The following is a 23,266-nucleotide window of genomic DNA, read 5'->3' on the forward strand; positions in this document are numbered from 1 at the left end:
AGTAAACACACATATAATATAGTCCATTTTTAATCAGGATTATCTAATTAAAGTTTCAATTTAGCATAATATTGCTATGATTATCATTCCAGATTTTATTTATACGACTGGAGTCTTTATCTTAGAGTGGAAAAGATGATAAACTGTTTTTTAAACAATTTCTTTATGTGAAAAAATATCAGTAAAATATTTTATAAAATAAAATAAAAAATAATATAATTTAACTCAAATTGTCTGTCATTTAAAATAAGTTTTTTTGTTCACTGAACTCGACGCATTGCATTCATAACATAATATTGCAAATAATGATTCCAGATTTTATTTGGCTATTGATGTCTTTAACTCAATAGAGTGGAAATTTTTTTTAAAGTCTTTGTGTAAAAATGTCAGTGCACTGTTGAATAAAAAATTTAATAAATAAAATAACATATAAATCATAATATATATATATATATATTAAATAAATATAATATAATATAATATAATCTTTCCAAATCACAGTAAGAGTTTGATTGGGGAAAATGTGCATCATCAATGTTACTGGAAAAAAAGTCCTAAAATAGTTCAACTCAAATAGTCAGAGGAGTTAAAAAGATTTTTTCCCTTAACTTGACACAGAGGATTCTGGGACTGCATTTTGCACAAAAGAATACATGCCTGAAAAATTACTAAAGGGTGGACAGCTCACTACAGTTTGAAACAGAGTTAGTCTCATTGTTGGTGTACCTTGGCGGAAGCTGCATGGCCAGATACGGAGCGATACTCCAGGCCAAGTTGACGTTGTCCTTCCACTGTTTCTCACTCAGGTTTATGTATTTGGATCTCCAGTTGGAGATGCTGGTCTCTACCGACTGCTCTGTGGCGATGGCCAGCTCCTGTGTTGATAGCGGGTTGTACCAAGTGGTCAGTCGCTCGATCTCACTGGCCTGCAAAGAAAGAACAGAGATGCTCAAGACACAGGAGTGTATTTTTTTAACAGGAACCAGGCAGGGGAAAAAGCGTCCCTACCAGTAAGGCCAACAGTAACGTCCTGCGCTTCATGTAGTACTTGTGCAACTGGGTGCCTCTGTTGCTCTTTTTGGACATGCCTATAGTGAGAGAAAACAACAGAAGACATAGTAACAGCTGCATGAGGACTAAACATTCAAATATGCTGGATGAGACATTTACAGAGGTGCTTATGTAATACTTTAACTACTCTAGCTGGTTAACAAGCAGAGCTGGTTCTACACTGTGAACAGTGTTATTTTTATATCATATTATAGTTTTAATTAATACTTTGAAATAGTTTTTAACTTTTGTTTTTCCATTTTCATTTTGAATTTAATTACAATTTGTAAAAAAAAACAAAAAACTGTTTTTGTCATTTGTATAATTTTTTATTTTTCCTTAAATATCATTACAGTTTTAAACATTTTAATTTTTTTTTTTTTTTTTAGTTTAGTACATTAACTAAATAAAAATTTGAAAAATTGCAATGCATATAAGCAATGAGCTGAAATTAAATAAGCTTGTTTTTTATATTTTATTTTGTTCCAATTTACGTGCATTTTATTTCAAGTAACAAAAATATGTTTATGGTTTTAGTTTTAATTAAATATAATAACCCTGGCTGTGACTACAAAAAATTACCTTTTTAGCTGATAAACGGAACAACCAAAATCTTAAAATTATCTTAATTTGACTTAATTTTTACTTAATACTAAAATATTTTATTGAGTAGAAATTGCTATTTGTGTGTTTTTTTACTGGTAATAAAAAGTTCAAAATCTGAAAGAATATAGTTATTGGAATTATAGGATTTAATTATTCTAACTATTATTATAAATTATTATAAATAAATCTCTCTCTCTCTGTATATATATAATAAAAATATTTAAATAAATAAATCAATATAAAATTTTGAATTAATCAGGGTGATGGAGGGTACTTAATCTCAGTTGATCATAGATCAGACTAGAACAAAAGTGCAAAAACAGCTTTACATTAAGCACTACATTTGGTTGGTTTTTGGATTCCTCGCATATGATGCGTTTGGGTGTTCTTGTGCTATTATACCTCTTTAAAATGCTCAGTGTAAGATGCTCAAAAAACAAGCAATCAGTGACAACGGCCACCAGTTCATTTCCAGTAGCTCAGAAAGCATTCATCGCTCGGCTAACAATCAGGGAGATCACTGCATTAGCAGGTGCACATTGGCTAAACAGATTAAACCATTAAAACGAATCAGGGTCAAAGAGCTGTTGTGTGTTTGGGTGATACCTGATTTCTTGGAGGTGGTGGACATCCCGCTGGACAGGGGGTAGGTGTTAATCCAGCCCTGAGTGCTCTGCTGGCGGGAACCCACGGTCATGTCCATGTTGTTCCTCGGGTCAGCGGCGTTCATCACTGACAAACTGTTCAGGGACGGATCCTGGTTGTCTGCGAGAGGAAACTTTGATAAGCGAAGGATTTTGCAGAATTTTATTCTCCTCTCTGGTATCTACACTATCAGTGATTCTCATGATGAGTGTGAGCAGATCATAACTGACCCCAAAATAAAAAAAAAAAGCAAAAAAAAGCCATATGCATAAAGAAAATAAAGCCACTTTATCATTTAGATTTTTATTGCTTTATGACAATATTTTCACATTTATCCAATTTTCATTACTGTAATACATCACGATTGTTTTTCTTTTGAGTTTATTAGTATTCTCATTTTTCTTTCATTAATGCATCTCATAAGATTTGTATGTAATAATATTCCAATGGTAATTATTCCAGGTATTATTAGACTATTGATATGACTGGAATGAAATAAATAAATAATGTATGTATGTATGTAAAATACAATAATATACAATTATAATATAAATGATTTTGTATGATGTATTTTATATTAAGTGCACAAAGTAATTAACTGAAATTAATTTAATTAATTTTTTTGAATATGTGTGGGAAAATGTGAATAACTAGTTGAAAAAAAAAAAAAAGTCTAAGAGACTATTAATTTATTTTTGTGCAAACAATGTGCACTTTTAAATAATGTAAAATACATATATATAATTCTCTGTATCTCTCTTTATAAAGAAATGTAAATACATAAATATTTTTAAATACATATATGCATAATATTTTTAAATACATACATGCATAGTTTTGGGAAAATGTGTTCAATTGTCACAAAAAATGCCCTAAAATAGCTTTTAATTCACCCTATTAAAAAACAAAAAACAAAAACCATGTATTTTCATATTTATTTCTTCTGATTTAGGGGTGAAATATGACCTAGACATGTTCCTGACTGGTTCTGTGAGATTCACTCATAATTTATAAATGAATTCTCTTCTTTTATCCCATTTCCAACTTTCTCCTTTTACTATTTTGTTCCATCATTCCAGCACTTTTTCTCCTTTCCCTTTCCCATTAGCTTTAATGAATTATTAACACACAGCATCCGAAGAAAAGAAGCCTGCAAATTATACATTCGACGAGTAAACACCAAGCGAAGCAACTGATTTGTGGTGCTGTCTGGCGATGTAGCACATCATACGATGGAGAGGCTTTAAGGAACGAATGAAGTCTCAATTAGTTCTCTGATATTGAAATGATCATGCATTTTACATGAGAGTGCTAATGTTCTGATGAGATCATGTTTTCTACAATGGATAGAGAAGGGTGGTGGCGGTTCAGGCGGGGAGAGATGGGACGGGAGCATTTGTCAATTTGTGCTTGGCGACAAATTGATAAATTCGGCCGTCCGGATGATTGCCGTGCATTTTTAGTACAGGTTTCAAATTTGCAGCCATGCAAATTTGAAACGCATAAACATGCTCCTGCTGCACTGTAGTTGCACAGTCGTAGCAAGAGAGGCTTACTTAATATCGATATCGGAGAAGTGCTGGAAACGATAAGCGATCCGAAAATCCCAGCAGATAGGGAGCTTTGAGGGGGATTGGCGCCAAGCTCACCAGGTGGCACGAGCTGACTAGCAGCTAGGTACTTCTTATCGGAGAGGATGTTGGCGTAGAAGCGGATCATGATGCTGATGTCCTCGCAGACGCTTGTCTCCCTGGGTGGGGAACTTTGATGCCACGCTGAGACAAAAAACAAACAAACAAACAAACATTAAAATAATGATGATTCATTTAATTTACTAAGGACACAAGCAGCCAGATACCTGCTGGAAGTACTTCTGTCTTTTAACTGAAAATCAACTGCAAATCAGGGTTATAATCATTAACCAAAACAACATTTTCATTAAATGCTATAAAATAAACATTTATCATATATTAAAAAAAAAGAAAAAAAAAAAAAAGCTTTGATTGTCATTTCAAAACCTCAAACATTTTCTATGCAGTACCTGAAATAATCGAAGGCGGTGGAGTAAATCTTTTCACGTAGGACGTTGCGGATGGTGGTGTTGGTCACTACGTCAGAATGCAGGAGGGCAAGTCCAAGCGTCAACAACCTGAATGCAGATGTGGTAAAATTGTATGGTCTTTTACTTGGTGCCAGGCTTATTATAGTTAAAGGGATAGTTTACCCAAAAATGAAAATTCTGTCATTAATTACTCACCCTCATGTCGTGTCAAACCGGTAAGAACTTCGTTCGTCTTCGGAACACAAATGAAGATATTTTTGATGAATTCTGAGAGCTCTCTGACCCTCCCATAGACAGCAAGTGTCCTAACACGATCAAGGCTCAGAAACATAGCAAGGAGATCAGTAAAATAATCCATGTGACATCAGTGGTTCAACTGTAACTTTACGAAGCTACGAGAATACTTTTTGTGAGAAAAGAAAAGAAAATTAACGACTTTATTCAACAATTCGTTGTTTACGTATGTGATACTCTCCAAAATGGCGCTATAGGGTGACGCGGAGGAGACGAATTGTTGAATAAAGTCATACATTTTGTTTTCTTTGCACACCAAAAGTATTCTCGTAGCTTCGAAGTTACGGTTGAACCACCTTGATGGTGTTAGGATCATTGCCGTCTATGGGAGGGTCAGAGAGCTCTTGAAATGCAGCAAAAATATCTTCATTTGTGTTCCAAAGATGAACGAAAGGTCTTACGGGTTTGGAACGACATGAGGGTGAGTAATTAATGACAGAATTTTCATTTTTTGGTGAACTATCCCTTTAACTAAAAGTAAAACTAAAACTAAATCCATAAGAAATACTTAATAAAATAAAATAAACATTAATAAATAAAATAAACATTAAACGAAATCAAATACAATATAAACAAATGTATTTTATACAGCTAGTTCCCAAATAAAAATTTGGCTTGATGTACTAAAATAACAAAAACTAAAAATTAAGAAAAACTACATAGATGTATAAAAAAAACCACAATAAAAATGGGGAAAAAAACAATAGAGTGACTAAAACTTTGACTAAATTTAAAATGAAAACAGATTGAACTTAAAATGAAATATAAAAATAAGACTCTCTCTTTCTCTCTCTATATATAAATATAAAATCTCATTGATAGTAAAATAACACTGATGTCAACTACAAAACTGTAATCAACTGCAATGAAAAGAAATGTGGTGTAGGATTTCATTTGAATCAATTTTCAGAAAGTGCTACTAAATTTCACAAATGGCAAGTAACACATTTAAGTAAACAATAAAAAAAAAAAATGTATGAAAATGTACATAATTGTCATGAAAAATAAAAAAACTGCAAAAATTACCCTAAAATACATCTTAATTTTTCTTATGTAAAATCATTTTTATATCGCTTTCTTCTGATTTTGGGGTGAAATATGACCTGGACATGTTCTTTACAGTTTCCTTGCATTTCACTGATTTAGTGATTGGTAAAGTAATTTCCTTCGTTTACCCATTTATGTTGAATCAAATGTGAATTTTTAAGCAGGAAGGCTTAGTAAATCTTACTTCAATAATCTTTATTTACAACTTTGATAAACTATTTTTCACAAAGTAGTCTTCTTGCTAACCTGAAGCGTGGTCCAATGGCTGCCACGTGGCGGTTCAGGCTGCTTTTTGGGCTGCCAACATTGAGAGACAGAGACCTCTGCAGAAGACTGCCGAAAATCTCCACCTGATCTGCACTGCTGTACTTGGCGATCTCAAAACGCTGGACCAGAAACTAGACAAAAGGAAAAGAAAGATAACTAACTTAGAACAAATAAAATGTGTCTCATTTTGGAAAGAAAAAAAATTTGCTAAACCATTTGCTAAAACAGAGCATTTCTGTAGCAATGTGAGGTAAAAAGTTTATCGATACAATTACACAAGAACGACTCTCATCAAAATAGAGGAGAGTGAGATTTCCTCACAAGGAGTCTTCACGCTATTTGAGGTGTGTATCATAAGGAGCTTTTGGACTGGTAAATCCACAGTTATGAAAATGCCCATAAGCTTGGACGGATAAACAGGGCAACAGGAAGTAACCTCAATCCAGATGTAGTGGGGCGTGACGTCGGGCGGGCAGGGGACGGGCTGGCTTTCCTCCGAGGCCGCCAGAGGATCTGCCTCCACCTGGGCGTCGGAGAACAGCCCCATCTTCAGCTCGACGGTCATCTGCCATGCGCCAGCCATCTCCCGCATGAACTGACCCCAGAACAGAGGAGAAATTCAGTGGAAACTAGCAAAAAGCACTAGAAAACCTGCATAGCTAAGACAGGGCTCCAGAAAAAAATCGAGTAAGGAACCATTGGCTCCTATAAGAAAAAATTATAATTTGGCGCCTACGTTTTAGGTGCCACAGAATAAAGGCATTATATTATCTTTTTTTTTTTTTTTATATTTTAACATTTCAATCATACTGTCATGTGTTTATGTCTCATCTTTTCTTGACTTTATCAGCATTTTAAACCATCTTGTAGATGACCTGGGAACTAAGGTTAAAGTGGGAACTAAACGTCTTTTCCAACTTGAAATATACAGTCACAAAGAATTGTTCATTACACAGAATCTGTACCAATATCATGGACCATAAGCATCACTTGGCCACTGAGTGTAGTTTGGGCTCCTCCTCAATGCATCCTAGAACTGTTGATATGTCTTTCACACATTCAGCCCGTTTTTCTTAATTAGTAACATGCAATTTTATAGGAGGAGTTGAATCATGTAGACAACAGGCTATTCTGAATGGTTATTCTGAGGTAAACGTATTATCACGGTGCAACGTTTACAAGCTTTACACGTTTTCCGCAGTTTGAAACACTGAATGAGCTTTTACATGAGAAATTTCAGGAAGTTGTAGCTACTGCTGTCTCTCTTATAAAATAGCCTACCTTTTTATGTTAATTCATGTTCATTATGTAGTATAGTAGCAAAGAGAAAGATATAATGGGTTCACTTGCCGTTTGAATATATCGCTATATATAGATTTTATTTTATTTTCAGCATACTTACATTTAATTTGAGTTTTGAGAGCCATATAATTTTATTGGTATTGGTATGCATTGACAAAATATTGGTATTATGACAGCTCTACACATATACATGCGAGTATCTTACCGGGACTTCAACGCCTGTCCTTGCAGCCAGGAGCCATTCCCAGCAGGCAATAGCCGTTTCCATGCCATTCTCAGTGAACATTTTTAATGGAGACCAGCACAGCTGATGCAGCAGCTGAGGGTCCCATTCTACACAATAAACACAACATCAAATCAAAACTCCACTGATCTTCTTATCCTGTTATCTATAAAAAAACAACATACTGTGAAATTCAACTTGATTTGTGGTATATTTTAGTGTTTCTTTATGCAGTTTGTCTTTATTGCAATTTAAAGGCATGAACATCTACTGTTGGCTAATGTAGTAACATGCCTTTGGAGCTGATCAGCAGTGCCGCCATTTTGAACATGACTTCAGTGAAAGCTTCCGGCTGGCCTCCGTCCAGAGCTTCATTCATCTGCCGAATCATCAGCTTATTCAGATCCGACGTGCTCCGAGTGGCCTCAGAGAAATGGATCATCCCTGCCACCTGCATACGAGACACGTGAGGAATTAAGACTCTGAGCTTCTTTCATAAAATACCCAGCAGCAGCCTCTGCTTTATTATTCAGCATTACCTCTCCAGCATAGCGGTTTCTCAGGTTGAGGGAGGCCATGAAGTTAGAGTAGTCTTTCTTCACACATGCCGGTCTCTCTGTGAGCTGAGTGGTCTGAAATGGGGATATTATTATTAAAGAAAACTAAAACCATAAAAAAAACGTCAAGTTAAAAATAAAAAAAAAGTTAACTCCAAAATAGAATAAAATAAATATATTTTTTTTAATTACAATTTTTATTTTAGCTAGTTGCAAATAAACAATAAATTAAATAAAATTAAATATTATGAAAACTAAACTGAATTTATTTCAGCTAGTTGCAAATAAACTATGACCTAATAAAATAAAATACTACAAAAAAAAAAAAAAAAAAGATATTTTAAATAGTATTTTATTTAAGCTAGTTGCCAAGACAAATTTTCTCATTTTCATTTAGTTTAATTAGATATACTAAAATACAGCTAAAACTGAAATAAAAATGTATAAAAACAATATAAACTATATAGACATATAGAAAAAAAAGAATGAAAAAACCCAAAACAAAATGTATAAAATTTTAACCAAAATGAAAATGAAAACGGAAAGACATAAAAAGAAATTGTAGTTCAAAATATTAATAAAACTATAATTGTATCTCAAAAATACTAAAATAACACTGGTCTGAAATGACAGAGAACACACTTTTCATAAAATTTCCTGATTGCTTATTATCACTAAGAAACTAGTCAATATGTCCCTTCAGCATGAACTAAAGCTCAACAGAAGCTGGTCATCTTACACCCAGACTGGTGCTCTGACGGTTGTATCCTGCAAAGTGCAGGATGCTCTCAGTGGCCATAGCCAGACCTGTGTGCTGAGACAGACCCGACACCCAGTTCTGATGCTTATTCAGGTATTCCTGTGGAAAATACATTGATGATGTTGAAAATCATTGCAGAGGATAATAGTGAAGTTAAATATCTATTGCTTTTCATGGGAGGCCAAACCTGTAGGTGAGATTTGGTGACCGATGGTGCCCATTTCATGGCCTCTTTTAAGATTTCTCCACAGCGGGCAGCGAAGTCTTTCACTATGCTCTACACATAACATATGAAATCCCAAACATATCCTTAACACATATGCAATACTCTGTTTTTTTTAATAGGAAGCTAAATTCATATCCATGCTTTTTTTACTCATTTTATATTCCAGTTTTATATTCCATATATACTGTATGTATACATACACACACATATGTTGTTTTGATTATGTGTAATACATATAAACATAAAAATTGTATAGAAATTATATATATTTTTTAATGAAAATATTAACATCAATTATATTTAATATAAATTTATGCATAATATAAATATATACTTATATATAAATTTGTATAACAAATATTTATATAACACACACACACACATATATATATATATATATATATATATATATATATATATATATATATATATAAAATAATTATATGTAATACTAATTTATAAATATGTAACAGTAAAATATAAATAAAAATATTTCATGTAAAATATAATATATAAATAAAAATTGTTGCAAGTACATACAATTCCAGTGATTTTAGTAAGTGGGGAAAAAATGAATAAGTAAAGTAAATGTACCTCTCTGGCCTCGTATGTATCCGGCACTGTGATGCGATACGGGGTGTCCGGTATGTCATAATACGGCTGGTCTTTGTGGATGTCCTGAAGAACATTTTAAGATTTTAAAATCAATAATGTGTCATAAACATCTCCAGTAACAAAACCCTGAACATCTCCATATGAGGAAACGCATATTAACTTGATCTGAGCAAAGGAAGAAGCACTTACAGCACTGAGAGAAAGAGACAGGGTCTGTAATATATCCAGCATGGTCCTCAGGACACGACCGCTCCACAACAAGTGTGGAAAACTAGACGAAAAACAAAGAGACACGGTTGCATTGAACATTCAAGAAGAAGAAATCAACCTAATAGACTTTTCTACTGTTTGTGAGGTAACTGATAGTTAGCTAACCCACACACAAACATGAGTTTAGTATAGTCTGACATCATTTCTTGTAATCGTAATGGAGAAGGACCCACGTCTCAGCGAGTCCTGACAGATATTTGTCAGCCACTCTGCGGATTCTCTTGTGAATATGGTTGAAGTTGACCAACAGGAACTGAGCATGATTTTCTAACTCCTCCTCATGGGCTTTGGTCTTGTCCTAGGAAAAAAGATATGTAATATTAGAGGACAACGACAATGGTCCACATCCTCAGTTAGGATGAGGTTATAAAGACGTTCACATGATTTTTCATTTACCTTGTCAGCCATCATCTGAAGAAATACATCAAAGACCTTGTCACCCACCGCAATGACACACTGCATCATTCCTGAGACGAGGAACACAATCACAGCAAAGCTGTCAAATAATCATCTATTGATTATACATTTGCTAAACTTGAATCTTAAGACAAGACCCTATAGGTGAATGGGGTTAGATATCATCAAACTTTAACCAAGTGATTAATCACAGCACATTAAGAATTTCAATTTTGTATTGCACGTTTTCTGAAATGTTATGTTTAAATGTGCAAATTAAAAATTATTTAACTGATTTGCATACATTTCCAAAACAAATCAGAACATTGGATAAAGCTAGGTTTATAACTCTTGTTTCATTTTGTTGCCATCTTGGATTTCATTTTTATCACTCCATGAATCGTAAAATACTGTAATAAGCAGAAAAAACACATTTTCACCATGTTTTTAGGAATAATATTACGGTTAAGCTACGCTTCAGAATATAAATATAAATACAACATATCTGTAATGTTTGGTTTAAGTGCTAGTGAAAAGGAGAAAACAACTCATTTTGAGAAAACAATGTCATGGATCACAAGTTGTCTTAAATCATCCAGAAACAGATGAACGTTCTAGCCCACCTGATTTGTCCTTCTGGATCGCTCGGTCCTCAAAATATCGAAACATCACTTGAAACCGATCAGAATCCAGTGAGCGTAACACCCTGAGAAGACACAAGCGGTCATGTTCAAGCAAAGAAATACACCAGTCTAAAACAGACCGGCATTTACTCACGTACCTCATGTATTCCAGTCGGTAAACGGACAGCAGGTAGGTGGACATGGCAAAGTCCAGCTTATTGATGAGCGCAGCGACCTCCGGCGGAGGATCCAGCAGGTTAATGATAGTGCCTCTCAAATCATTCAGCTCAGCCTAGAAACGCAACATACAGTTCAGTTTACAGGGTGAAACTGTGAGACCATTTCAGGACAAGACAGTTCATATTCAATAACTATGTATTTGCCTGCACTCACAATATCAGATGAGAACACAATTTGAACTGAATTGAGTTGGATATCATACAAAAAATACATTAAAAAAGGTATCTGTGACTTTTTTCCTCGCAATTCTGAAGATTTCCTCATATAAACGCTCAGATTTCTCACAACTGAGAAATTTTAACTAGGGCTGCCCCCAAATAAAGATTTTTCTAGTTGACTAAACGTTTATATTTAATTAATTAAAGTAACTAAATATACACCGGGGTTGGGGAACTGAACCATAATGAACCTTTAATATATAGCCTATTTTGAGCTCAAGCACATACATAAAGCCAAAAAGCACCACAAAAGTAATGACTATGTGTTGGGAAAAATAGCAAGAAGATATTTTAAATATTAATTAATAAACTAGTGGTTTCTAAGTCAGTGTCGGCTGCAAAGATGAAGTGGACGCTGATTTGTCATCTCTGCAGTACAGTGGATAAAGTACAGAGAGAAATGCACCTTTTATATCGATTACATAATCAGAGAGTATTTGTTTTATCTTTGAATTGGTTAATTTTAAAGTAGACATTTCAAGCTTTCTGTAGATATATTTCTCATGCCTATAAGCTGAGTTGAGCCATGCCATGTCATTTAGTAGCATGCTAATAGCTTCCAGACTCCTTACAAAGACGTGGATATGCACCGTGCGAACGTTTGGATTTCTTACACTATATACTTTAATTACATCAAGGACCAGCCGTTAAAGATCATTAAGAACATCACCGACAAGGACAGTTTTTTCCTGCAACTAACCAACTAATAAAACTTTAGACGACTAAGCCTCTTCTTGTCGACTAACATTTAGTCATCTATTAGGGGGCAGCCCTAATATAAACTCGCGATTCAGAGAAGAAAAGTCTGAATTTTGGAATATAAACTCGCAATTGCTATAAAAAAAGTCAAAATTATGAGATATAAAGTTGCAGCTACCTTTTTTATTTTTTATTTCGTGGTGGAACCAAAAAACTAAAATTGCGAAATGTAAACTCAGAATTCTGCGGAAAAACGCCAGAATTGCAATAAATTCTGCAATAAATGCAAAATCATTATCTGTAAATTCAGAATTGCGAGGGGAAAAAAAAATCTGAATTCTGAGTTTATATCTCATACTTGCAACTTTTTTCTAAGAATTGCGAGATAAAAAGTCGCAATTACCTTTTTAATTTTTTTATTTGATGGTGGAAATGGGCTTCCATAGGATAATGACACTATTGTCTTCTGTATAGCTGCTTTATAGTTTAACTGAGTTTGCTTCATAACTGATCAAATTTTGCAACATTAACACCGTTTTTTCCCTGTTTATCACTGTGAAGCTGCTTTGAAACTATCTGTATTGTATAAAGCGCTTTAAGAAAAAAATGTGACGACCAAAATTTTCTGTCTGATTTGGTGAAGCAGGGAACAATTCATCTTTTATATGAAGAATCAAACTGATTTAGCTGTACCGAAGTGACCGTATCGTTCTTCAGGGCAGAGTTATACTGTAGTTCTGAGCGCAGCGGTTCTCCGCTTGGGAACGTCAGCAGGGGGGATTTGGTTGCGATCTCACACACTCCCTCATACCACTCCTCCGGCCACAAACCTGAATATGAAAGATGACAAAATCAATCAATCAATATTCAGACCTACAAATTTGATGGCTTATGCTAATCTTTTATTTAATATTGGGTTATTTTTAACACAGAAATAGTAGCAGTATTATTACAGAGCTTCCTTCTGTCATATATAACTACGATTAGGTATTTTTAACTGGTAGTCATTTTTATCAAAAGTAATAACATATTGTTCAATCTTAAGAAAATAAGCAGCTGCAAAATATATGTTGACTTATATAAGTGATTTATAAATGACAATTATCTGACCTGAGCCCTCAACAGCGAAGCCCATCACCACCGAATACAGCCAGAAATCTCTGAACAGCTTCTGCAGTCTCGGTTTGGCCTCTTTTATCGGCGGCAAACGTTTGGTCAGCTGTAAAATAAAAAGCAGATAAATTAAATTATGAACAGCTTGATACAGTCAGGTTTAAACCAAAATTCTTATATGTGGAGAGTAACATAAAGTAACAAAGCGTGTTAATATTTATTTCCAATTTTTTTTTGACTGATTCTGCGAATTTTACTCAAGTAAGAATTAAACAAGGTTGCATTTATTTGATTAAAAATACAGTAAAAACAGTCATATTTTGAAATGTTATTTTCTATTTTAATATATTTAAAAATTTAATTTATTCCCATGATGACAATGCTGAATTTATAGTAGCCATAAACAAAAATAACAAATTATTGCTATTTAGTTACAGGAATAAATTACATTTAAGAAGTAACATAGAAAACAGTTTTAGATTGTAATAATATTTCACAAAATTACTGTTTTTTGGAGCCCTGGTAATAAAGTAAAAAAAAATTGTGGGGCACAGTAAAAAACAAACTTAGCAAACAAAACTTTTTTTTTTTTTTTCATTCATATAGATTTATGGTTCAATAAAAAAGTTGATTAAAAGTAAAACAGTAACTATAAAAGTTTCATCTTTATTCATTCAACTAATTATTAATTTTTAAATCATGAAATGAATAGTAACAGAACAATTTTTGTGTCACATTTGCAGAAATGCCATTCTCTTACCACAGCAATGACAGGAATGAGAACTCCTAAATTACCAGCGCTGCTGGACGCCTGAGGAAAAAACGAACATAAGAAACATTCAAAAGCAGAAACACTACATTACTCAAATACTCCATTTGTAAGCCAGGACCACAAAACCAGTCATAAGACGCATGGGTATATTTATAGCAATAGCCAACAATACAATGGGTCAAAATGATCGATTTTACTTTTATGCCAAAAATCATTAGGATATTAGGTAAAGATCATTTTCCATGAAGATATTTCGTTAATTTCCTACCGTAAATATATAAGAACATAATTTTTGATTAGTAATATGCATTGCTAAGGACTTCATTTGGACAACTTTAAAGGCGATTTTCTCAGTATTTAGATTTTTTTGCACCCTCAGATTCCAGATATTCACATTGTTGTATCTCGGCCAAATATTGTCCGATCCTAACATACCATACATCAATGGAAAGCTTATTTATTCAGCTTTTAAAAACATTGACCTTTATGACTGGTTTTGTGGTCCAGAGTCAAATTTTAGCTAGATATTTCTTGACTTTTCCACTGTCGTCTGTGAATGCTGAGGACAAACCCTATTACAGCACTGACACTACTGATCTGCTTTGAATTCAAACAATCCTACAATGAAGTAGAGAAATAACAATACACGACTATAATGTGAAGGTTCGGTACCTTGAGGGCCGGGCCCTTCTCACTGGCTCTTTCACTGGCTCGTTTCCCCTCCAGCCCTAGCTGCACAAACAGCTCCAGCAGATTCACCAGCAGCTCATCCACCATTTGCTCTGTCTGCAGGTTTGCTGCGATGTTGGCCAGAGCGTTGATCACGGCCAGAGAACAGTGTCTGCAGAAATATGACAAAACTGAGCTAACTGACATGGAGCGGCATTTAATACACAGAGCCGTAGTTAAGGGCTTAAATCTGATTGAGATGCTGTGGCATGACCTTAAACAGTCCATTCATGCTCGAAAACCCTCCAATGTGGCTGAATTAAAACAATTCTGCAAAGAAGAGTGGGCCAAAATTCCTCCACAGCGATGTGAAAGACTTATCGCCAGTTATCAGATTTAGGGGGCAATTACTTTTTCACGTAGGGGCAGGCAGGTTTGGACAGCTTTTTTCCCTTAATAAATGAAATCATTATTTCAAAACTGCATTTTGTATTTACTCGGGTTATCTTTGTGTAATATTAAAATTAGTTTGATGATCTGAATCATTTAAGTGTGACAAATACGCAAAAAAAGAAGAAGAAAAAAAAACAGGCACTTTTTCACACCACTGTATACACATACATATCTTCATGTGTATGTAGTGTATAATAGTCCATAATACAATATATAAGAGTCTTTTCTTTTTTGTGTGTGTTTTTAAGAGAAGTCTCTTTATTGTTCACCAAGGCTGCATTTATTTGATTAGCAAAAACAGTAACATTGTTAAATACTATTATAATTTAAAATAACTGTTTTCTATTTATATATATAATTTAAAATTTAATATATTTCTCTGATGACAAAATAATATATTAAAATCTAAAACTATATTATACAATATTAATGTTACTTTAGCCTTGGTGAGAGCATAAGAGACTACTTAAAATAAATAATTAAACAATAGAATAGAATATGATTATTATAATAATAATAATATACAGAATAAACCAAACAAATAGTATTAAAAATAATAATAATAATACAATTATTATTACTATTATTATTTGTTTTTGTTGCTGATGCTGTGTTTACATTGATCACTTGGCAAGTAAATTACGGAAAGAAAAATTAATTTAAAAAAATGTGACATTTCTGAGTGAAACAGAATATTCAGGATAATAAGGGCAGAGCTTGATTTTATCTAGTGGGATTGATATGATTTTTCTCCATCCACACGCCCTTGGTAACATCAGCAGAAATGAAAAGTCGTCAAGCCTAAAAAAATCCACTGTAAATCATCACCTGTATCCATGATCCCTGTAGTCTTTGGTGGAGTAAACCATCGAGCTGGCCTTCACACTAATCTGCTGGAACAAGTTCCAAACTTCCTGATAAATGTATTGCTGTGAGACACAAACAGACAGAAGATATTAGCACCAGCAGGCGATCAAAAGAATCCCTGTGACAGAAGACACAAGTGCTGGCATACGTTTCCTGTGATGACCATACAGCCCAGCTGATCTATGATGAGGACGTCGAGCTGGGATGGAGGCTGGCAGAACTTCTGCTGCAGGATCTGTAGAATGGGCTCCATCACGCGGGGAGTGTCTCTCAGAGCCACGGCGATGTGCCCTAATGCTCGAATTGTGTGATCGGGGATGAGGTGGGCATCCCTGCAGGAGAGGGAAAAAAATAACCTTTTAGGGATTCCCTTAAAAATAATAAAAATGTCAGATTTTCTTAAATTCCACATTAGAGATTCAGAATAAGAATGAAAGACTTTTAACTATTTAATGACCAATAAGAATTAATTTTGGATCAAGATGCACAATATGTGATTTATTGTCAGATTTCAATAACATACTTGTCATTTTCCTGCGAGATGTAAAGACGGTTGGATAGACTGGCTAGGAAAGCCTCTACGATGACTGAGTCCATGGACAACCCCGCTTTTAAACACCTGGAATAACAAAAACAAATCCCTTATTAGTGACTAGTAACTTATTAGAACTGTGGTGAACTATATGAAAAACTGCAAAGTCTTATTATAGACTGTTAAAGTTCAAGTTATAGCCTGAATCCCAATTCACATACTTCTACTAAGCACTTAAAATATTTACCACCATGATGATGATGATGATAAAGTATGTACACTACCGTAGAAAAGATTTCTTAATGTTTTTGAAATAAGTCTCTTCTGCTCATCAAGGCTGCATTTAACACAGTAAAATCAGTAAAACTGTGAAATATTGTTACAATTTAAAATAAATACAATTTAAAACCCATATGATTTTTTTTTTAAATGAAATTTACTGCTGTGATCAAAGCTGAATTTTCAGCATCATTACATTACAGTCTTCAGTGTCACATGATCCTTCAGAATTCATTCCAATATGCTGATTTTCTGTTCAAGACATACTTTTAGCATACTTTAAACATACAATGATTTGGAAAACACTACTCTGAAACTCATATATTGTATAGGACAGATACTATGTAAATTATGCATTAGAACTAGGCATAACTCTCACCTGAAAATATTTTCATAGGTATAAATGAGGTTTACCTGCATATATTGTCGATGGAAATGTCTCGGAGCTGCTCATACATGGATGGCTGGCTCTTCTTACTGGAGTGAGAACTGAAGGTGGACTGGGAATGTTCATTGGTCACATGGATCTTGATCTCTCCTGTTCCTGTTAAGTGGGAAATGGAGTTGGACTACTTGCACGGTTTAAAATGTTTTTACTTCTTAAAGGAATAGTTCACCCAAAATTTAAAATTTGCTGACGATTTACTGAGATCTGAGATGTAGAGGAGTTTGTTTCTTCATCAGATTTGGAGAAATGTAGCATTACTTCACTTGCTCACCAATGGATTCTCTGCAGTGAATGGGTGCCGTCAGATTGAGAGTCCAAACAGCTGATAAAAACATCACAATAATCCACACCACACCACTCCAGTCCATCAATTAACATCATGTGAAGTGAAAAGCTGCGTGTTTGTAAGAAACAAATCCATCATTAAGACCCTTTTAACTTCAAACCGATGCTTCCGGCTAAAATACGAGTCCTCTACCCATAACATTGCTTTCTCCAGTGAAAAAGTCATCTCATCTGAATCAAGAGAGAAATATGCACAGATCAAGCACGGTTTAAAACTCTAAACAAATATGTGGGTGGATTTTGATGTGAGAGAAAGGGAGACTTTTTCACTGAAGCGTTATTACGGATTATGGACTTGTATTTTGACCAGAAGCAACGGTTTGAAATTAAAACATCGTAATGATGGATTTGTATTTACAACCAGCTTTTCACTTCACAAGACATTCATTGCTGGACTGGAGTGGTGTGAATTACTTGTGGATTACTGTGATGTTTATATCAGCTGTTGGGACTCTCATTCTGACGGCACCCATTCACTGCAGAGGATCCAATGGTGAGAAAGTGATGTTAAGGTAAATTTCTCCAAATCTGTTCTCATGAAGAAACAAACTCATCTACATCTTGGATGGCCTAAGCAGGAGTAAACATTTAGCAAATATACGCAGCATAAATCAAAATCTAGATATCAAGGGGAGGATCTCACCTGTGGTGTACTGACTGTGGTACTTGTAGAGCTTCACTAGCACAGGTGAAGGTACCACTAGGAAATCTCTTAGAGACATGGTGACTGAATGAGCCACCACAGGGAAACGCTCACACAGCCGTCCGAGACCCTGTTTCATGAAACGTCATAAATGTTTTATTTTACCCCTAAATGTTCAAAATGAATTTCTTCAGTGCATTTTGGGAGGGGCAGAATTCTGGACACACCTGTAAGCAGCAGATGAGCAGAGGCATGTGAGCGATGATGACCTTACTGGACGTCTTGGACTGCAGCTTCTCAGACAGTTTTGTGCAGAGGTTTTCTGCACCTGGCCGAAACAACCCAAAAAATGAATGGTCAGAGAAGTCACATGACACATTCATGAGGCACATGAAACCAGAATCCTCTGTGAGTCTCACCCTGCTCCTCTGTGACGGCCCACACCATGAGGTCCACGCAGGCGGCGTTGGCCTGGCAGCGCAGTTTGAGTGGGTTCAGCTCGCTGTGCAGATACTCCACGTCATGCAGGATCCTCTGCAGCTCAGACTGACTGCTGCTGAACTGCTCCAGAACAAAGTCATGAACCTCCTTCACGAACGACACCTGCAGGTCTGTGTACATCAAACCATCACATATCAGTAGCAAGAGTTACTAGAGTTACTGAAAGCCATGAGTCTCAGAGATGTTAAACATCTGTGTGAAATTTAGCGGCTTACCTGATTTGGCTAATATAGAAAAATATATTTTCTTTTTTCTTTTTATTTATTTTTCCTAAACTTTCTATTCCAATTATATAAACATTTAAACCCTTTTTCTACTATATATTTAAATATTTTGATGCCAGACTTTATTTGTAATAAACTGTAATTTGATTTTATTTAATTGTTGTTATAATGTTAAATATAACTCATTAGTAATAATTATAATAGCGCAAATTTTTTTTTTTTTTTTTTTAATACATTATAGTTGTTATAATAATACATTTAATAGATTAAGAATGATACAATTATTATTATTAATAACAAGACAACAATTATTTGGTTTTGTTAGTAATAAATTCCATTATATTATTTAAATTTGTTGTTTATTATAATAAATATAGTAGATTAACAATACTTATAATGGCACAAAATAATTCGATTTTTATTTATATATTGTAATTAATAAATATAAATTAATAAATAAAAATAATTAATAGATATAAACAATACAAATTATATATACATACATAATTTAAACAAATAAGTATAAATTATATAAATAATTAAAATGAAATTTAAATAAATATATTTATATGACAGATAATAAACGTAACAGATAGTGATATCATAATAACAACAATAAAATGAATAACAATAAGATGTAATTTTATTTCAATAAATTATTTTATTTTGTGATTAGAATAAATCAGAATCAGAACAGAATAAACACTATTTAAATGTTTTTAAAAATTTAATTTATTCATTACATACTATTAACAATTTACCTTTCATGTAGTATAAAGTGTCCCTCAGCATTTTAAAGATGGCCACATACAGCGGATCACTGAATGTCTTGTAGAACATTGGTGCATTGACCTGTAAGAGAAAGCAAATGTCCAGAAATCAACAGACTGTCTTTTGAACAGAACAAAGCAGAAGCATCCAAATAAAAGCAGGTACCTCCAGAACTTCAGCCATAGTCTGATCCAGTGTCTTCATAAAAGATTCTGACACAAACTGCTCGACCTATTCAAGAAGAGAAAGGAACCACAAAAATGTCAAAAGAGTGAACAAAAATACATCACATAATATACTACAGCAGCGGAAAGCATTAAAGAGACTGACCATTTGCATAAGCTGCCTTAGTAAATCCAGGGGTACATCAAACCCTTTACTGTTGCTGCCAGTGAAGAGCGGCGAGACGGAGAAGCTGGAGCTTATGGTGGAGAAATAGTAGTCGGGGTCCACAGCGCTGCCATCCGGCAGATAAGAACCTGCTGGACCACAAAAAGAAAACCAGGTTAAGACCCATCAAACATAGACAGCATTTCTGGGCATCAAAGGCTTGTCCAAACATGTCTACTGTACTAAAAATAATGTCTAGTAGGCAAAACTAATAGTAAAAACTATTAGTTTTGCCTACTACTTTTTAAAGTTACCTTCAAAATAAGGAGCTGAAGGGTCAGCAGGAGAACTGGGAGGAAGTCCCACACGTTCTGGACTGGCCTATAAAACAAAAAGAGGCCATTATTAACAAAATCACAAATGTAATAAATGTTACATAATATAGAAGTATTTTATATATTTATATTTCATATAATTGTATATGATGCTTTTTTTAAATGTCTGTATGTCTATATAAGTAACTTTAACAACTTCTTAACAAAACTTACTTTAAAAAAAAAAACGGGGAAAAAAACAAAACTGTTTTATTAGTAGTTTTTCCTATCAAAAGTATGTATGTGATACTCTAGAGTAATATTTCATGTTTTTATTCATAGGACACTGGTTAGCATGGGTTTCTGAAGGTTTTGAGAAGGTAAATTTAAGACCTTTTGAAGATCAACACAATTTAAAGAATAAACAGAAGCAGAGATGGAAGGGAAATTGTTCGATTTCTCAGAAAATAAGACTTCATATCTTATTTTATCATCACAAGTAAATGTATCTTGATTTAAGAATGTTTAGATATTTGTACTGGACAACAAGACAAAATACTGAGGAAGATATTTTTGCAGTGTACTGTATGTACCATGACTTTATGAATTTAAGACTTTCAGCTCTGGTTTAATACATTTATAGGCCTCAATTTGTGGATGGGCAAGTTAAGACTTTTTAAAACACACAGAAACACTATTTCTGATCGCTGCACTCTCATTTTAAAGATGCGGACGCCCTCTGCTGGTAATAGGAGAAAATGCATTCGTACCTGTTGTGAGATGCTGGAAACGCTGCTGGTTTTACGGCGTAAAGTGTCGCTCTGGCAGACGGTGAGGAGCGAGCTGGGTAGGATGGAGCGGAAATCATTAAAGGATCGTCGTCGGGTCACTTCCACCCCGTCTCCTGCGCCCAAGGGCTGAGGACTGACCCGTGGGAAGAGTTTGGACAGCAGCGGCTCCTCTGTGTTGCTGTAGCGGCCAAACGCTCGCACCACGCCGAGCAGACAGGGCACTGTGTATTTACACAGGTATTCTGGGTAGGAAAACCAGAAGAGAGATCAAAATTGACCCTCTTTATTTATTCATTTAAATTTATTTTGACTAAATGTAGCTGGTCACATTGTGCTTATATAATTATAAATTTAAATTATATACGCTATCAGTCAAATATTTGGAATAATTAAGACTTTTAATGTTTTTGAAAGTCTCTTCTGTTCACCAAGGCTATATTAATATTGTGAAAATATAGTAATATTGTGGAAATATTATTCCAATTTGACATAACTGTTTTCTATTTGAATTTACTGTAAAATATAATTAAATCCTGTGATATAAAGCTGAATTTTCAGCATCATTACTCAAGTCTTCAGTGTCACATGATCCTCCAGAAATCATTCTATTATGCCGATTTGCTGCTCAATTTATTATTGATTATTATTTGTAATAATAATAATTATTATTATTATTAGTTAAAATATTAATAATTATAATAAACTGTTATTTTAAATTTCTATAATATTTCACAACATCATTTTTAAACTGTATTCTATTTTTATTTAATTTTTTTATCTTTTAAAAACATTTTTATCAGATTAAATCTAGATAGATCAAATAAAATGCCATCCTTCATTACTGACCTGTCTCACATTATGAAAGTTATGAATTTCTAATAAACAAGGTATTCAGGTTAGGAAGAAAATACTGACCTTTATCTTGGCCTTCGATGTTCTGACACATTTCCTGTAGCACCTGCATGAGGTTCATTACAGCCTCCAAAATCTGAAAGAGATTTGAGAGGAAACTAAATATATCAGTGCTGCTCTTTTCCCTGTAGACCTCAGTTAAGCATAATTAATGTGACACGAATTAATATGAAGCTGTGAGAGACATTGTATTGTTGTATTCCCAGGAGTCATTAGCTCAGCCAGTGACATAATTCCAACCTAATAAACTTGTTTTTAAGTCAAGTCAAATAAAAATGACATCTCTGAATACAATCAATTCATCTGTGGTGAGAAATTAAACTTCTCTTTTGAAATACAATAGGACAGCAAAATCAGTATAAAGATAATAATCAGAAGAACACTGACAGAAACAAGGAACTACGCACTTATGACAACGGTCTTAGTTGAAAATTGAAAAGCAGATTCATTCAGATTAGCAAAGTTAACAACAACAAGCAAAAGCATCATGAACACACCTGGATTCGCATGGACTCGTCCATCTGAGCAACATCCGAGAGCATGGTCACCAAACACAAGGAGAAATTCTCCGCAACGGGAAGCGTTTCTGAAAACACAAAGATGAGAGACATGTAAGATCAGGAGCAACTGTGAATGTAATCAGGAAATGTGATAAAAATATATTTTTATACCTCGTCCTTTTCTCTCTGAGCTCTCCTCGATCCATTGCACCCTGGGTAGTCCCTTCAGCAAACCCAACAAGTACGGGACAATAGCGTCCTTGTGCTGGAGGAGCAAATAAACATACAATTCAGGACTACAGACCACTATTGCTCATAAACACCATGAATGAATTCACTTTGATTAACATAACACTACTAAACTGAATTAGTTTGATTTTATTTTTATTGTAAAGCACTTTGTGACTCCTCCTTGTCTGTGAAAGGTGCTATATAAATACATTTTACTTACTTACACTATAGTAGTACTACATTGACATTTTTCTTTTCTGGATTAATTATTCCTTTAATCAATGAAACTCTGTTAAAACCAGTACCTGCAGCTCAGACTCCACCAGGAAGATGCCGAGGGCGATCACAGCATCTCTTCTCCGCTCATCCAGCTGGAAAACACCACGGATGTCCACGGGACACATGCATTGTAGCTTCTGGACCTATATTACACAAATACGCAAACGTATTTAAACATGTCATCTTCATCAT

The 23,266-nt window shown here is 34.3% G+C and overlaps 1 protein-coding gene across 1 annotated transcript in view; it reads right to left on the reverse strand.

Annotated features, from left to right (window-relative positions):
• Window positions 1-23,266, reverse strand: part of pi4kaa (phosphatidylinositol 4-kinase, catalytic, alpha a) — a 36,877-nt gene that overhangs the window by 11,073 nt on the left and 2,538 nt on the right. The window contains 39 exon segments of the mRNA XM_058789337.1: window positions 727-926; window positions 1,009-1,088; window positions 2,263-2,421; window positions 3,951-4,036; window positions 4,038-4,076; window positions 4,343-4,450; window positions 5,951-6,102; window positions 6,408-6,566; window positions 7,479-7,606; window positions 7,791-7,947; window positions 8,036-8,128; window positions 8,793-8,912; window positions 9,001-9,090; window positions 9,634-9,717; window positions 9,844-9,925; window positions 10,098-10,222; window positions 10,321-10,391; window positions 10,944-11,026; window positions 11,102-11,235; window positions 12,794-12,930; window positions 13,211-13,319; window positions 13,974-14,024; window positions 14,658-14,826; window positions 15,936-16,036; window positions 16,123-16,306; window positions 16,498-16,593; window positions 17,200-17,329; window positions 18,222-18,351; window positions 18,449-18,549; window positions 18,641-18,832; window positions 19,708-19,798; window positions 19,883-19,948; window positions 20,048-20,199; window positions 20,362-20,428; window positions 21,132-21,394; window positions 22,068-22,140; window positions 22,562-22,650; window positions 22,736-22,829; window positions 23,101-23,217. Coding sequence (XP_058645320.1) covers window positions 727-926; window positions 1,009-1,088; window positions 2,263-2,421; window positions 3,951-4,036; window positions 4,038-4,076; window positions 4,343-4,450; window positions 5,951-6,102; window positions 6,408-6,566; window positions 7,479-7,606; window positions 7,791-7,947; window positions 8,036-8,128; window positions 8,793-8,912; window positions 9,001-9,090; window positions 9,634-9,717; window positions 9,844-9,925; window positions 10,098-10,222; window positions 10,321-10,391; window positions 10,944-11,026; window positions 11,102-11,235; window positions 12,794-12,930; window positions 13,211-13,319; window positions 13,974-14,024; window positions 14,658-14,826; window positions 15,936-16,036; window positions 16,123-16,306; window positions 16,498-16,593; window positions 17,200-17,329; window positions 18,222-18,351; window positions 18,449-18,549; window positions 18,641-18,832; window positions 19,708-19,798; window positions 19,883-19,948; window positions 20,048-20,199; window positions 20,362-20,428; window positions 21,132-21,394; window positions 22,068-22,140; window positions 22,562-22,650; window positions 22,736-22,829; window positions 23,101-23,217 — 4,562 coding nt within the window.

The sequence above is a fragment of the Onychostoma macrolepis genome, chromosome 10 (genome assembly GCF_012432095.1).
Source record: "Onychostoma macrolepis isolate SWU-2019 chromosome 10, ASM1243209v1, whole genome shotgun sequence".
NCBI classification, from domain to species: Eukaryota; Metazoa; Chordata; class Actinopteri; order Cypriniformes; family Cyprinidae; genus Onychostoma; species Onychostoma macrolepis.